Source organism: Apteryx mantelli, chromosome 1, assembly GCF_036417845.1.
Source record: "Apteryx mantelli isolate bAptMan1 chromosome 1, bAptMan1.hap1, whole genome shotgun sequence".
NCBI classification, from domain to species: Eukaryota; Metazoa; Chordata; class Aves; order Apterygiformes; family Apterygidae; genus Apteryx; species Apteryx mantelli.
Genome location: NC_089978.1, coordinates 138,299,277 through 138,317,264, shown reverse-complemented (window position 1 = coordinate 138,317,264; position 17,988 = coordinate 138,299,277). Strand labels below are relative to the sequence as shown.

At 38.0% G+C, this 17,988-nt stretch overlaps 1 protein-coding gene across 3 annotated transcripts in view; it reads left to right on the top strand.

Moving 5' to 3' along the window:
- Positions 1-17,988, top strand: part of DYRK4 (dual specificity tyrosine phosphorylation regulated kinase 4) — a 34,754-nt gene that overhangs the window by 405 nt on the left and 16,361 nt on the right. For 2 of the 3 annotated variants that reach the window (XM_013948758.2, XM_067304366.1), the window contains exons 2-5: positions 367-576; positions 1,760-1,862; positions 7,261-7,375; positions 9,927-10,021. In XM_013948758.2, the coding sequence (XP_013804212.1) occupies positions 1,794-1,862; positions 7,261-7,375; positions 9,927-10,021 (279 nt within the window). In that variant the 5' untranslated portion in view covers positions 367-576; positions 1,760-1,793. The remainder of the gene's footprint in view (positions 1-366; positions 577-1,759; positions 1,863-7,260; positions 7,376-9,926; positions 10,022-17,988) is intronic. The other variant, XM_067304359.1, reaches the window with a different exon arrangement.

The following is a 17,988-nucleotide window of genomic DNA, read 5'->3' as shown; positions in this document are numbered from 1 at the left end:
TTCCAGTCCTCGCACACCCAATATTCAGTATGCTTGTGTAAGTTTTTAACAAAGACTTTGAGCATGCGTTGTTCCCATGCTTTCATTTAATGGGATACTGAAAATAAAAAATGTCATTTTTTTCCACCCTGCTTTTTTAATTGGTGTTTAGTATGCCTCTGATTTCTAAAAAGGTAAAGGTAAGTTTTTCCCGGACTTAACTGAGTAAGAGCAGGAAAGGACTTAATTTGACCAATCGGCATTGTGTGTAAAAGACAGAATCTACATATTCTGTAGTGTATTTAAGGTTATCTCTATCTGTTTAATACTTAGGCATTTCAATTCCTCTATTTTAACCAAATCCTTTCTCATAATCTTGGATCTTAGGGTCAAGGCAGTCATAGTTAATGGTGTCATCAAAACTCAAGAGTCTGAAGAGCAAAGAAGTCATCTGAAGGATGAAACAGTACAACTGATCAAACATGAAAGACAGATGATATTTATCTGCTTAGAGATAGGGCACTTTGTGAAGTACATCCAAAGAGGACAGATCATCTGCCTGTTTCCCTCCTTGAACAGATGAGAGATCTTACTTGGGTATCTCATGGTTCTTTACTTTCAGTAGCCATCCTAAATCTGTATAAATTTTGCTTTAATTCTGTTCATTTTTCAGGATTAATTAAGTTGAAGGATTCTGAAGAATTATAATCCGATTTTTTTTTTCAGAAATACCTTGTAACCCCTATCTCAGCAGAAACTTAAAAAGTTAGGTACACGTTTCTTAGAATGCAAACAGACATTTGTACCAATATACAGAAAATCAACACTAGAGGGCAGTACGTTGTTATTACTCCAGCAAGGGAAGGATGTGTGGTTGACATCTGTATTTGCAAAGTGTGCTCATATCAGAGTTGAATGGTGTATGTGCACACCAGAGGTTCTAAAAGGAAATAGGGCACTACAATGAAACACAGAATAAAAGATAAAAATAGATAGTGAGAATATTAGGTGGTAGTCCCTTGCATAGTTAACCGTTCTTCAGATCTGCTATAGAATTGTCTACTCTATTTAGTACTTTGGCAGAAGACAAAATAAGAATGAAGACATTCCAATGTATATACTGTACTTACATTAGCAGTGACTGGTGCCTTACAATTTTCAGCAGCCCAGTGTTTGGTTATCCAACTCATCAAGATTGGTGAATGCTAGAAAAGTGGGTTTCCACTTTAATTCCTGTAGAAAATAAATGTGCACTGATTTGAGGATGATAATATAAATCTTTTCTATATTTAATGTCAATGATTCTTTGAACATGTGTGTTCTATAAAAAAGGCAATTATCATTTAATAAATAAAAGATTACATTGCAGTATATGTGCCCTAATGTATATTGTAGCTTTAAATGCTTAATATGCTTAGCTGAAGAGAAAGAAAAAAAGCAACCAGAAGGTATTCCAAGGTTACATTTTCCAACTATCTGTGGTTTTACTCCCAAATATCATCTGGAATAGAAGAACAAATAGAAATTTAATAACCATTAATCATCTTATCAAGAGCACAGCTTTAGTCTAATATTCTTTCATAGATAAATTATGTAAGAGTAGGTGTTTCCTGCATTATTTCACTTGGTTGATTAGCTTCAATATATAATTCTTTTCCAGGATGTTTGATATCATTTTCCTCGAGCGTAAAAAGTTTCATTCCTAACTGGGTAGAAGTAATATTGATGTAACTTGTGAGGTTGGCCCAGCTGACTGAGTTTCTCTGTTCCCATTTCATAGGAACAAAATTACATACAAGTCTGAAAATGTAAGAATGAGCAGATCTGTCATCTTCCCCAACATAGTGAAGTCAGGAAAAAGAATGCATTCAGCACAACCAAAGGTAAGAGAACTGTGCAGACTGGCGAAGTTGGAGGCATAGATTTAACTTATTCAGTAATTCAAAATGCCATAGTATTTCACTGTATTAAAATTAGGAAACAGTTGGCAGCTATTGTCCAGGGCCAGATTGCATGGTAATCATCCAAATCCTCCTTCATTCTCTGGGCTCTTCTCACAAAGGCCAGTGCTAATTATGAACTTTGTATTTGAAGCAGTGCAGGGAAATCTAACTTCCTGTGCCCTAAGACATACCTCCCTCTAAGGAGTTGGAAGGGACCAGGATGCCTAAGATGGCAGGGTGGACTATATCCTAGCTTGGCTTGCTCAGTCTCCCTTACACATTTGATTGCCGTGGCAAGAAGGTGCTTCTCTCCTGATTCTCCCTCAGTAGGACTTTCAGTAGACTTGTTCTTTAGTGCATTGCATCTCGCAACTCTCTCGGACATGAGGAGTTGCTGGTATTATATACCCAAAATATTAAAGGATGGAAAACTTCTGTGGCACAGCCACTGTAATCTTGACCACCTACTACTGTTGTTTGTGTATTTCTTCTTTGAATTTTAACAATTTACCCAAAGATTTCAAAGGCATGTTGATCTGTCTCCTTCATGGCTGAAGGAGACCCAGAGGGGGGGAACTATTAATCATGTTGGTTCTCTGTGTAAAAACAAAATGTGATAATAATAACAGAATCCCCAGTTGTACTGTTTAATCCTGGTTCCCAAATAGTCCTCTTTTCTCCTCCAAAATTGATTTTTCTGACTCAAGGTTGCACAAAAATAAATTTAAAAGAAAAATAAAGTTGTTCTACACAATCATTTATGTATTTTAACATGCTGTGGTAAATAAGTCATGTGTGCTGCATGGTTGCACTTCTTGGATTATTGTGTGTTTTGCTAGAAGACCAAAAGCACAGAGACAGATGACCCATATGCAACCTGGGGAAAGTAATCTTTTTTTCATTAATTGGTAATGAAAATGGGGGAATGAGCAGCTGAGAGATTTATGGAGGTGGCAGTAGAATATGGGTGAGAGAAAGATTCAAAATGATATCTTATTTGCGTTAAATGTGTGTTCCAGTCAAATTTGGTATTAGGGACAACTTCCATACATCAGTAGTTTCGCAGGTGTCTAGAATCCTGAGAGTGCAGAATAGCTGCTTTTCTCTTATTTGAACTCTCTTGAGTAATCACAGCACTTCTGATGTTGTCAATTCATTCTCAGTCATAAATCATTAATGTGGAATTCATAGCTGATTTTATGATAGTGTGCTTAATTTCAGATGCAACTTGTGATTTTCACTTTTGCTGGACTGTTCAAGTCCTACTGAATTATTCAGATCCTGTCAGTTAATTTCAGTAAAAATAATCTCTGCTTGAGTGTTCACAGTTATTTTGTTAATTGTTGTCAGGGTTCTGACACTGATTTTGATCTGTTATTCGAATGCTACCAGGGAAAATCAGTGATCCAATGAATTAGGCTGCTGGGATATTAATGCTTGTGTGGGATCTTCGTACAGAATAGCTATGCTTTATGGAATGTAAAAGGAACAGGACATAAGAAACTAGAGGCTAAGCAAGTTTCTGTTATATGTAACATGCTGTATTTCAAACTGTAATTTCAAAAAATGTAATTTCAAAATTAAGAATGAGGATTGTCAACATTGCCTCAGCTAATGTATGCTGGGTTTCACAGCTCTACAGAGGGCAGAGATAAGTGTTTACTTTCCTCGAAATATAGTTATTAGAGTCACCATATTTCAATATTTAAAAAACCTCAGTTTTAAAGGGGTTAAAATAAAGCTTTTAAGCTGACACAAAATTCATGGCAAAGAATTATTCACAAGTTACAAAACAGTATCTGTCTTTCCCCGTTCTTTCTCACCTGGTATGGCTGCCTTTGAAACTATGAGCTCTTAGGGATGGGGACAGTTAATTATTCTACTTCTAAAGCTCCCAGCAAGAGAGGCCAAACCTAGCTGAGACATTTCTGTGTTCCCAATTTAAATGTCAGATAGTAAAGGCAGTGGCTCAGCGCAACAGAGATGCTACCAGCGGTGTTGTTCTATAAGCATGGCAAGGCAGCTACTGAAAAAGGCACTCAGGCCCTCTCCAACCCCAGTCACTTGTCCTTACCCGCACTTAACATTTCTACCATTGTAAGGTAAATTGGAAAGGAACTGATGCAAGTTAAAACTAAGCTGAGCTTTTTTTTTTTTTGCTGGATTAATTGACCTGAACTAGTTTTTGATCCAATTTATTGTGTGACTTCATGAACATCTGTGCTGGCACAAAAGAGGGGACAGCTGAGAATTAAGAATACCTGCCCTCCATCCTCTTTTAGCAACAGTGTTCATTTAAAACAATCATGAAACTACAGTGTTCTTCCAGCCTCTCTATCTCTTGCTGAAGTCTATATCTTAGTACACATGAAGAAACATCTTGTTGCTCTCAGTTGTTCTCAGTCTGGACATACCCAGATTGCTGTTACTAATTATAAATAGTAATTTGATGTTTGAAATAGTAATGTTTTTAAAATGTATTTTAATTAAACTCATGGGAGAGGAGAGCAGACTATAGCAATGCTGAATATATGCAGTTTCTTCAGTATTTAGCCTTATGATCTGTGATAACACATCCCATTAGGAAAAGAGGTGGGAGGTGAGGGATATATGCCCAATATTACCTATATTTTATCCTCTCAGAATGTATACAATGAATTTCAACCAACTCAACTCAGGAAAGTTACTCTTAACAATAACAGCATGGTTTAAACCACAAGGTCCTCATACCTGTCTGAAATCTCTTTAGTCTTCCTTCAAAGTCAACTGAAATTGCAGTTAGTCTTGATTTCAGGAGGCTTTAGGTCAGGTCTTTTGAAGCTAATGCTCAGTGATAACTAATATTGTCAATTTTTATTTTTAAAAATAATTTGTTTCCTACTGATCTTGGAAAACCACAGCAGAATTCACTAAATGGAACAATTCTGAATCAACCTCTGGAGGATATCCTAGGTAGAACTTACAGCAAGGCACCATTGTGCCTACTTAGCATATAAAGACTTTTAATTTTAACTATGATCTTTTGCACTTGGTCACAATTTTTACAAGGTGGATAATTTCTGCTGGTATGGGAGGGTTATCTCTGCTTAAAAGGGAGCCAAGATAATGATAGAATTGCCTTTTAGGGTGTCCTCTTCATTACTTCCCTGCGCCAGAGCATACAGAGGACATGTGACAGGTACCACTGCCGAAGCTGGTGGTCTAAACACCCCAGATGGTCACGTTGCATTCTGAGAGCCAGTGGCTCTGTTGTGGACTCCTGGAGCAGCTGGTTGAGGCTAAATCCATCAACTCTCTCGTACCCTAGTATGGTGCGTAAATGTGTGTAGCTGAAAATACTGATCGTGGCTGTTTTCTTTTCAAACCTGTAACCAGGTTTGAAACTCGTAGAAGGTGGCCTGGCAATAAGTGTCAAATAGATTAAACTTGGTCAAATATTAAATATGTCTTTGTTTCATCTTTTTTTTTTTTTTGCCATAGAGTTATGGCAAGAGTGAAACAAGGGCTTTCAACACTGAAGACTACTTTAGTATCTAATGTAGCAAGAAGATAGAATTAGACTAGTTTAAGGTGCAGAGTTTCTTGGTTCCTGTACCAGTCTCCAAACAGCATACTTAAAATGCCTTTGAAGACTGTTGTCTGATGACTCACAGGCATTTTTCTTGCCCTTTTTCCCATTTATAGTGATCATTCATACTTAGTTATGTTTGGTCATGAGATTCCAGATTTAAAAACTGCACAGTTCAGGTAATCATCTGTGTTTTCCCAGACTACCATTTAAAATTTCAGGATGAATTTTACAGGTAGTCTCATAAGCTGAAAATCTCCAAAGTAAATGCTTATATTCTGAAGTCTTTCAAGCTGTTTTTGAAATATTGTAAAATATTAGAACTTCATCCATAGAAATTCTACTAAAAGTAATCATATTCACTGCCTCCAGTGTATAGTTAGCTTGGTTATGGGATACTCTGGCTTTAATAAGTCTTTGAATACTACTTGTTAAAAGTCATAACATTTTCAAGAAATTAAATGTAAGATGGAAATCAGAATGATAGGCTTATAAAATCTAACCGTTAGATTTTTAAAATTCTACTTGCACTTAACCCTCTCAGCATTGATTGGATTTAATCATATCTCATACAAAAGGCATTAATCTGCAGGACATAATGTAGGCTAAGGCTCTGTGTCTGCATGTATGAAAACCTAGCAGGTTGATCATAACATTATTAGTAACATCTAGCTCTTCTGTAACGGTTTTAGGTAGAACTGAAATTCCTTGTAAAAGGTGTTCTCCATGGCTTTGTTCACATGTCTGGGCAGAAGTAATCACAAAGCCACTGCCAGCCTGCATGTTTTGGAGAGGCAGGCCAGCTGGTGCGTTTGCAAAAAAGAGCCTTCAGTGAACACTCTCGAGCTCATTTTCCTGCCATGCAGATGGGCCTTAGCACTCTATGCCTTGCCTGGCTGCCCCCACCCAGTTCATCTGCCCTTATGATGGATCATGCAACCAATGTCAGACAGAAAAGATGGCCTTTTGTAGGAAGGTTCAGATGTGACCACAAAGCAAAGGCAAATGGGATATATTTACTAAGATAAGGTATTCAGGCTACCTACAAAGGAGCTATAATTATGGAGAGCTGCAGAAATTCCTGGGAGCATTTAAATCAGTAAGATATAGATATGGCACTGAATGTACTGAATGAGTGTGGGACTGGTGTCTACTTTTAAAATCATCATTTAAAGAAAACACATGATCTGTATGGGAATATTTTTTTCCATCTCTAATTTATAGGGTTTATATGTACAAAGTCTGATTCTCTTCATTCGTCAGCTTTGTGCACTATATCTTCATTAACCTCGGGGAGTTTATGATAAACAATGATAAGTGATAATAGAATTTATATTCTCCACTGAACTGTGTACACTTTGGAACATATGAATGAGCTTGTCTCTGTTGAGATCAGCTTCCACTTCCCCTTCTTGATTTGTTTTTGTTCATCGTTCTAGCCAAAAAAATTTGGAGGCAGATTTTTCTGGCTGCTCCTGAAAGAATAGGGAAGTATGTTATTAAAGTGATGTGAACCATTCTGTCCTCCACATATCACAGCCAACCTGTTCCTAAGTGGGAACTGTGCCTAGCTCCCAAATTTTGATCCCTATTACTCCTGAGCCATATTACTGAGCATATACTGCAGAAACTTCTGTGTACAGTCTTGCTGCTTTCTGTGCATCTCACTGTAATAGAAAAGGGTTTGTGAGCAAATTTCTTCTTTATTAACATGTAATATGATTTATTACTGTTCTGATGATGACATTAATTTATATATTGTTTTTGAAGATGCAGGGAGTGTCTTTGACACAGGATAAGAGAATGAGTGCTATTGTCCAAAGTATGAGACAAGACTGTGGTAAAACCAGTATCAAGACAGTTCAGCACAACACTTGTGTGTATGGTAAGCAGTATTATACTAATTATTATTTGTACAATAATAAATAATAGTTAAGGAAATGGTTCTCCTTTGAAATCTCCCTAATACTCTTTGTCTTTATAATGTACATGAAGAGAGTATTAGTGATCTATTTCCCTTGAGTCATAGGAAAACTCCTTTATTAAATACATGTTTCTGCTGAAATAGCACTGGGGCATAATTTCTAGCACATTCCTCCTTTCCAAAGAGGAAGTGAGGCAAAATATATACTTCAAATCTTTTATTTAAATTAACAGTAACTATACACACTTGCCTCGTTTGGACTTTTTGGCACATCTATCGTTAATACAGTGAGGTGAATGTATTAAAATTCAGCTTATGTGTTGAGATTGTATCAGTGCCTGGATCCAGTAAAGACTGTAAGCACAGACCTTTGAAGTGAATAGAATTGCTTTCATGCTTCAGTTTAGCTGTGCACTGAAATATCTTTCTGAATCAGGGCCTGAGACAACTACATGTCTCTCCCACAGAGGTCTTGCCTTAACTACATGTATTCAAGTCATAGCTGATTGCTCAATTTGATAACTGCACATGAAATGTAGACTGAAGTCTGAATCCCCGAGGTTTCCCATGGTGTCCAGGCACTGAAACATATCTCCCTAGACCATTGATTCCCAGCTGATGATGAACAGCAACATGAAGGTGAATCAAGGAGGTGTGCCCGGCTTGCTAGCTTGGCCCCTTTGCCAAACATAGCACTGCCAGGAGCTGTTAATACTCTGGGGAGGCAGCAGCAGGGATGGTAGTGCTGCCGGTATAGGAGATAGTTCAGACCCTTCTCATTTTTTGCACCCCTTCATCCTCATACTCCAGTATCTCTGTACCTCTGGCTGCAGCTGTGCTGCTGAGGCTCCCTGCTGCTGCTCTTCTGGGAAGGAGATGTCGGGGGATGAGCATGGACCACTAAATGAGTTCTCTGGAGGAGAGCAGGAGGAGAAGTGGGTAGCAAGGAACCACTGCACTAAGCATGCACCAGTGTGTTTGATATGCTTAAGTGCTTACATCTTTTATGAAAACAGGATTTTGGCCGCTGGAACCAGAGTAGCTAGGATAGACCTCACAACAGCTAAAAGTAGATACCAGTGGTAGGTAGTCCATCTTGCCTAAATTAGGTCCCTGGTCTTCATGTACAGCCCTTGCAGGGCTCACCTGGAGTGACCCACTCAGAGCTATTCAGGTCAATAGCAAACTGTAGGCAGATGGATGTGGCTGAACTTCTGCCCTCTCTGGAGGGCATGCTGCCTTTACATATGTCCACCTAATCATTACATCTGTTTTTATTCATAATAAAAATGTATGGGTAAGGCTGTCTTTATTTTTAGTAGGAGCCATGTAACTGCAATTGTGATGGACTAAGTTTGTAAGTGAGGTAAAGTTTAGCAAAAGTCATCAGACTAACTCAAATAGTTAGAAAGAAATAGACTTGCTTCTGGTTTTTTTATATATATAGATATGTATGTATGTGTATGTATGTATGTATATATATGTATGTATGTATATGTGCGTGTGTGTTCTGTTTTCTAATAATAATTAGATAGCTCATTTGCAGAGCTGAAGTCTGTTCCTCTACTTCTCCACTCATTCAGATTATGTTTGCCCTAGATTTTTTGTGTTAAATGGTTCATTGCAGCCATGATGCCACTTCTATTTTTTTGACTGAGACTTGATTTTCCTCAGTTTTGAAGTCATAATAAGGTTGGGAAGAGCGATTTTCAGGCAATTGCATATGCAGCTGCCCATTGTTTGTATTCAGTTATCATCTTTACTCTCATTTTCATAGTTGAACTGTCCAGTTTTGAAAATGTCATCTTTATTCTTAAATCTTCCCTTCTTCCAACATTCTTCCTAGGTTACCTAATAAAAACCTCTGCCATTTGGTTATAAAAGTCTATGATTGCCTCTTAGCATGTAACATGTAATTGTTCTGCTGTGATCACATATCCTCCTTCCTTTTCTACCTTCCTGTTTGCTATGAACACTGATGTCAGCTTTACGTGAGAATACATTTTGGGGCTAGTCCCTTCCTAGCAATGTTAAGTTTCATTAACAGCACAAAGTTGTTCCTGATACCTGACTGATAATTCCAGTCAAATAATATATCAAAACATTAACCAAAAAAAATTAATTAAAAACTCCTCAAGGAACCCCAAATCTGCACAGCAAACAAATGTCATTCATTACATACATGTGGATTGATTTGTCTGCATTAATTCCCCATGCAAATTTTTGTAAATTTTCTTTACTAATTTAATTATTATGTTCATCATATTATGCCTCACTAAAGTCCATACTACAGAAGTCAGAGATGGGGTGGAGGAAGAATAGTGCTTACAGTAAGAAAATCCTCTGGTTCCTCCTTCAGTGCAATTGCACCTAGATGCCTGCCTATAAGAATGAGGAATTTGATGCAATTCCTGCTTATATAAGCTAAGTGCATTGCTTTTATGTTGTTTTACTTACTATATTCCATTTATATATTATTACTGGATCCCTCCCATTATATTCCTTCAAACAGAAAGAAATTTTAAAGAAGATATGTGCCAGTCAGTATGCAAAAGAAAAGCAGCACAAAAACCATCCAGTGAGGCACAATTCCCTCAATTATTTTTGGTAAGTGATGAATTAGAATAAGTATTCAAAGTAACTCCTGAGTTACATGACCAGCTGTAAAGAACGATGTTTCAGTTGCTTGTGTATATATAGGAAAATTATTGTTAGTGAAGTACGGAAGATATGCAAAGAACAATTATTTAGTGAATGGCATAGCTGTTATTATTACAGTGTTTTTCATACCAGTCACTTCCAGACCTAGCAGAGGGACCAGTACAGCCATATGGCTGTGAAATCAATTACATGATGTATACAATCAAAAGGATTTCTTGATCTAGATAAATCAGGACTCAAACAGAAGTTTTGAAAAATGAGAGATTTGTGGGCGCACTTTGTTATCAGTTATATGGATGTAAGTCTAAATTAAGTCACTTCTTTTCAGTTCTAGTGCTTTGAATTTAAATGATATTGGTGACATAGCAAAATCTGCATTATACTTAGTTTAAAGGAACACTAGCAAGGAAAATCTGGACATTTTCTTTCCAAACCCAACCTTTATAAAACCATAGAACACTGGAAAATGTACTAAATCACCCTTTCAGTCAAAACTAAGATTTAGAAATTCTCTTTTGTCACATTTGAGACCCAGATATTGCTATGTTGAAGGCCTGATTCAGGCCCACTGATGTCAGGAGGGTTCTTTCATTGATTTCATTAGGTTTGGATCAGGCTTTAAGAATTTATAATTAAAAAAAAAGTAGAAGCAAATCATGAGTTGGCCTTAATTCTCTTTCATTGCCTAAGCTGTTGTCCTTCTGTGATGCAAAAGGATAAATAAGGATGAATAGATTGCATTTGCATTTTCATAAGCTAATAAACTGTTAGAATATTATTATTAGAATATTAGTGGAATAAGTGCTTGTACCACCACAAATCAATAACAACAGCACACATTAAAATCCCTTTATATTCTGCCTGCTGTAAGTATGATTTTGAACAGCTTTTTAAATTCTTCAGAATCCACTGCAAAGCCACCTAGATCCCCACTTGGTCTATCAACATTTAGTTATGGGAGAATTCACCACACTTTCAAAATGTCAGAATTAGATGGAACTAGCAGTTTGAGAGATGCCAATTGCACGTGTTTGCTTTGCCATGAGACATCTGCTGTCGCCAGCACTGATCCAAATCATCAGGATTTGACAATTCATTTGCCAGGACACTTCATCTAAACTAAGACATCCACCAGCCACTTCCTTAGTTGTTTGTTTAATCTTCATTGAACCTCCAAACTGGGTGTCTCGGTACCAAATCATCTTCAGTTCCTAAATCTTGCTGTTACTGGCTATCAGTATTACATCAGTACTCTTTTCCATGTGTTGCCTGGTTAGATGGAGCAAGACACACCCCTTCATTAGTAAAAGGCCAGCATCTCTTCAAGTTATAATGTAATGCATATGATAATTCTAATGGTAAGATTGGTAATTTAAACTGTTGTGACCATCTTCAGTATGAATATTCATGTCTTATAATTATTGTATGATATTAATAAAATACTATCCCTTATTATTAATATAAATCTTTGAATGTCTTATTTGAAGTAATTTTGATATGCATTCAGACATCCTTTAAGTGCTTTAGATTTATGCTTGCTTCTCTGAGGTGAAAGTAATCCAGGTAAAGTTCAAGTCTAAACCCTGTTACTATCTTTAAGCTGTAGTATTTTGGGCATGATCTGAGATATGCAAAGAATCTACAGCGGATCATTACTGCTCTCCACCAACACATTGACGTTTTATCTGTCTGAGCAGTCAATGCTAGTGAAAGGTTTTGTGTGTCCACACCTGGAGGGAGAACAAAACACCAGAAAAATGTGTTGCAGTGGCAGCAGGATTTTGCTGTGGCATCTCATGAGATAATCACAGAATGGCTGAGGTTGAAAGGGACCTCTGGAGAACATCTAGTCCAACCACCCTGCTCAAGCAGGGTCACCTAGAGCATGTTTCCAAGGATTGTGTCCAGACGGCTTTTGAACATCTCCAAGGATGGAGGCTCCACAACCTCTCTGGGCAACCTGTTCCAGTGCTCTGTCACCCTCACAGTAAAGAAGTTTTTCCTCATATTCAGATGGAACTGCCTGTGTTTCAGTTTGTGCCCATTGCCTCGTGTCCTGTCGCTGGGCACCACGGAAAAGAGTCTGGCTCCATCCTCTTGACACCCTCCCTTCAGATATTTGTATACATTAATAAGATCCCCTCTCAGTCTTCTCTTCTCCAGCCTAAACAGGCGCAGCTCTCTCAGCCTCTCCTCAGAGGAGAGATGCTCCAGTCCCTTCATCATCTTTGTAGCCCTTCGCTGGACTTGTTCCAGTAGTGCCACATCCCTCTTGTACTGGGGAGCCCAGAACTGGACACACTACTCCACATGTGGCCTCAGCAGGGCTGAGTCGGGGGCGGGGGGGAGGCTCACCTCCCTCCACCTACTGACAACACTCTTCCTAAGGCACCCCAGGAGACCATTGGCCTTCTTGGCCACAAGGACACATTGCTGGCTCATGGTTAACTTCGTGTCCACCAGCACTCCCAGGTCCTCCTCTGCAGAGGTGCTTGCCAGCAGGTCAGCCCCTAGCCTGTACTGGTGCATGGGGTCATTCCTCCCTCGCTGCAGGACCCTGCACTTGCCTTTGTTGAACTTCAGGAGGTTCCTCTCCGCCCAGCTCTCCAGCCTGTCCAGGTCTCCCCAAATGACAGCACAGCCTTCTGGGGTATCAGCCACTCCTCCCAGTTTTGTATTGTCAGCAAACTTGCTGATGGTGCACTCTGTGCCTTCATCCAGGTCACTGATGAAGAAGTTGAACAAGACTGGACCCAGGACTGACCCCTGGGGGACACCACTAGCTACAGGCCTCCACCTAGACTCTGCGCCGCTGATCACAACTCTCTGAGCTCTGCCATTCAGCCAGTTCTCAAGCCACCTCACTGTCTACTCATCTAGCACTTCCCAAGCTTACCTGTGAGGATGTTATGGGAGACAGTGTTGAAAGCCTTGCTGAAGTCAAGGTAGACAACATCCACTGCTCTCCCCTCATCTATGCAGCCAGTCATCCCATCACAGAAGGCTGGGATGATGATGTTAGGACTATTTACGGTAGAGTCCTCCATCCTTTCAGTATCTGAAAAATTGACTTTTGTGGGTTTTTTTGAGAAATTAATCTAGTATTTGCTGTATACACACAGCCAGAAGAATGGGAGATGTAGTGAATGATACAGTAGCAATATGCAAGCATAGAGCAGAGGAGAGGTAAAAGAGTGGTCTTGCATGAATGTATGTATGCTCCTAATAAACAAGTTATTTCATTCTACTTTGAGCCCTTTCTCTGTGGAGGAATGAAGTGATGCACACTTATGACAGCAGAAAATATGTCGCCTATCATTAGCAGCAGGGCTTTTGGAAGTTCTAACTAAGGAAATGTGACAGTAAATGATTTGCAAGACTTTCATTAAAATATTAGAGTCTAATGTGTAAGAAAAAAAATGTCCTGAAGAAGAGTCATGTCAGTGGCATTGTTTCTCGCATTGTGGATAGGCCTGATGTCTATTCAGCAGATGCAGGAGCTACCCACAGTAAGGTGAGCAAACATTTAACCATCGATGGAGATGCTGCAATGGCAGAGAGCACTGGGAGTTTTAACTTCCAGAAGGTGCAGTTCAGCTTTCAGGGGTCTGGGAAACAGCTGGTTAGCTGGCAAATTGGGAGATCTGGACTGTGCCCTGCTTAGACTCCCATTTGCTTACAGCCGCTCAGTCTTTCACAAGTGTGCAGATGAATTTTTGTACTTGCAGGAATCAGTTTAATTTGCACCATAGGCTCAGCATCTCTTAAAATCTGTTACCTTCCTGCCAGGAATAACATATGCTTTAGCAATATACTGATGTCTGGTCACTGCCATGCACTGGAATTTGTTGAGCTCTAAAAGGAGCTGATGCAGATTCTTTTACCTGTTCCTCTTCCCCTCCTAAATCAATTTAACTACTTCAGGTGACTGAAACTAGGACCAATTCTCCCCCTCCTACCATCCCCAGATTGGCATGTGTTGTAACTTCTATATAACTTATATTGAAATGGTCAAGGTTATTTATAGGTCTTGGCATTTTTTGATTGTCAGGTTCATAAGAATACTGTGTTTGTGGAAACTAGGGTGGTCTTGACACGTTTCTCAAAAATTCCTTTGCATGCTTACATAAAAGCTCACTTTTCTGTTGTTGATTTACTCTGTTCATAGTGACTGTGGTTCAGGATTTGGGAAATGGTCCATCTTCAAATAAATTTCACAAAAAAATAGAGGAGAAATTAAGCTTTGGGTGTCATACAATTTTTCCATTTTCCATCCCTTTCCTTTTCATCTTCCAACTTCTTAATTTGACTTCTAGAAACAGAAGATCATTTCATTGATGTAAATTGGAGCAGAATATAAAGCCAAGGGCAGAATTTGATGTTCATTTAGACATTATAGTGCAAGGCATTCCATTTATTATTTTTATTGCTGTATCTCCTGTTATGTGGAACAAACTCTTTGCTGATTCTCTGAAATCTTTCTCAAGTTTTGAGATTCTATTTGCTAAAACTAAATGAAATGTATTACAGGAAAAAGTTACAGCCTTGGGATTTTTTTTAAATGACAAAACAGTTTTGGGTTTTGACTTCTCAGCATTTAGATATTCTTTTACATTTGTCTTTGTTCTCGTCCTTCTCTTTCCTCCCCTATCAAATTTTATTTAAATTTCCAAAAGACAAAAACTTTGAAAAAGGAAAGAATATAACTTTAATGTCTCTACAGTTTTGAATCTTATTTTCATGAAAACACATTTTGAAATAGTGACCAAATAACATTAATGTTTGTAAAAATGATTTTTTAAAGTTAAAAATTTAAGAAATTTAACTAGTATTAATATGAGTGTTTTCCAAAAAGCAGATTTGGAGTTTTCTTTTTTATTCCAAACTCATTACAGGTTTTTTGTCATAATGCTTGTGTTGCTCTTCTGCTTTTTTAAATCTTTGTTTCACTTTGACATAGATTTTGACTGCATTTTCTGGTCTTTATGAAATGTGAATTGCTTTATCATTCTAGAAGAAAAGTAGGAAAATAATGAACTGAGACTAAGTGTTAGCTATTCCCCCATGGGGCCTGTCAGGAATATAAAAACAAATTACAGTGTACTGAATAAAAAGACCACTGAAGTCTGTTCCCTTAGTATTCCAAACTAAAGCTGCTTCTTCTGCAAGCATATGTTTTGCTGGTGGAATATCTAAAAGGCTGTCTGCAGCCTTCATTAGAGAGTTTGAATTGCCTTCATTAGAGAGTTTATGTTTATAGCAGGAGAGCTAACACTATGGATACTTCTTTGGAAGAAAAAGAAAAGGAGAAAAAAAAAGAAAGCAAATGATACGCCTTGTTGTTGTGCCTCAAGGGAATGGTTATGCAGTCATGCTGAGCTTAATTGACAAACATGTTGTGCTTGCACTAAGTCCTCAAAGATTTCCTAGCACGTCAGCAAATGTGCTAATATTCGCAGTTCAGTTTGATTTTATTTGATTTGTGTCAATGCTGTGGTAAAACAACATGTGATTTGATTCCAGAGAGCTCACCCATAAAAATCATCATAGATCCCATGCTATTATTTGTAGAGGGGGACCTGTGTGACAGGGTTGGATTAGACGAACAGTAATGTCAGGATTAAATTACAAAAGTGAACAATTTCATGGAGACAGATTTTAAACGTGGAGCTCTGTCGTTATGGGGAGAGAAGGAAGCAGCGAAAACTGCCGTGATTTCAGCTTCTTCAATAACTCTTATTTATGAATGAGAAAAAATAGAAGAATCCAGCCTAAGGTAATAGCGGTTTCGCATTTGTTTTGTTTTTATTCTTTGGTGTACATGTTAGCGTTAGTTTATGACATACCTATTGTGTGGAACAGAAAATGAGTATTAGAAAACAGAAAGAAGACAACTTGATCTATTGTACTATGCACCATCAATTCTGCATGGTATTTTAACTAGATTAATCATTATTTAAATGTTTGGTGAAGGAGAATTAAGATGACAATCTTAAATGAAAACTTTAACATTATTAATGCTGAAAAGTTAGGAAATATTTGCATTTTTAAGTCACAGGAGTATTTTATCAGTTTCTGCATAAATGGTGAGCAAGTGGTTAATTTTTAGAATCCCAGAGTACCTTGGTTTCTGCAAAAAAATTCAGATTCATCTTTTGGTTTTCATAAGAGGCTTTCTGGTTTATTAGAACAGATATGTTTTTTAAACATCTGGTCTACATCTAATTCTAGAGAGAAAAAGACGATCTATAGAAATCCCAGTGAGTTGAATTAATCTGGAATCAAAAGTTCTGCCTATTTAAAAGTGCGTGTTTCTGAGATTCAGCCTAACCTTTGATCATTATTTTAAATTGACCTTCTACAGAAAAATCAATGTGAGGGGTCATTCATTCGTGTGCTACCAATTTTACACTGCTATAACTCCTCTGAAGTAATAAAGTTGTGAAATGAAGCCTCTAATTTCCTTCTGCAGATTGCACCATTTAGCAGGTCATCTAAATGCGCAGGTATATGTCTGAGGCCAGTAGTATTTGGGAAGGTATTTAGTAAGTGCAGCTATGAATGGTACAGGAACTGAGAGGATCTGATTCTTCTGGACTAGCCTATCTAGCTCACATTTCCATTCATCACAGAGATGACACAGATGTTTCCCAAGTTTGATCTTCAGATCTCCGCAGTTTTGGACTTGTGCTGGAGCTCTTTCTTGAAAGGATGATCTTGCAAGGTTTCAGGTTAAGAGTTCTTCTTCATCCAGATAATGATCTTATTTGCCTACCACCTTTTTTGCCTTTGGCTTTTCGACGTATTTAGGAGCTACATTTCATCCGTGCACCCCACTCTGTTTAAACCAGCTTATCTGATTAAGTCCTTATCTGGTCCAGTCCATGTCCAGTTCCTGCTTCTCGTGTGATTCCTGTTCAGCTTCAGCTTCTGAGTCCAGGAATAGCCAACCACATTTTGTGTTCTTGAAATAGTCCTAAGAACAGTTTTTGATGCTTTAGTGTATGCTGTTTGAGCATTGATTTCTAGGCTATGTCTTTCCTTTGCCCGGTCTGTTTCCTAGAAGTAATCATGTTGCTATGGTCTTGATGGCTTTGTGCAGCCAAACAGCTGTTTGGAAAATCCCTGTGTACCCCATTCCTATTTGAATTCCATTGTGGACACTTGCTCAGACATTAAGAAGTATGTCCTAAAGTTTTGATAATTACATCCTTAGCTACACAATGCTTTAGATTTCTTATATGTAAAATTGCATTCATGATTCTTATCTATCTTTTCAGCACTTTTAGAATTGAAAAGCATTACTAATTTGTTGTTCTTTTCACTGTGAGCGGGATCAGATCCTAACCATGAAAAGTATTGTTAATAAACTTTAGAAAAAACTGCTTCTTAGCAGATAATTCAAATGTTACAAACTGGACTTTATCATAGCCCAACCTTTTGCACTCTCCCGTAAAATGTACCTTCTCAAGAACTCAAAAATGAAGCAACTGGCTTTTCCATTTCCAACAAACTTAAATAGTTGTTTCATCTGGTTGGATTTTTGTCCAAGTAGAAGTATGCAAAACCTTACATCGCCCATTCCTTTTGCACTGATTAAGCAACAGTATTATTGCCCTAGTTCATAGGCTTTATTACAGCAGATAGAGCAGGAGTGATTTAAAATGCATTAACTCTGTTTTCTGGCACCTCTACTGACATTATTCTTTGGGGACTTTCAGCATTCATCTTCCCTGCGTCAGCCTGCAGTAGCAGTATTTCATTTTCTGTACAGCAATGGTCAACTTGTATGTATGCCACATCTAGGCTAGACACAGAGGGTTCAGTTTATGGTTCCTCAATATCTTGTGTCCTCATGTAAATGAGTGTGAAATAACTGTAAAGGAGGAGTAGAATGTTTTCAAATCAAATTA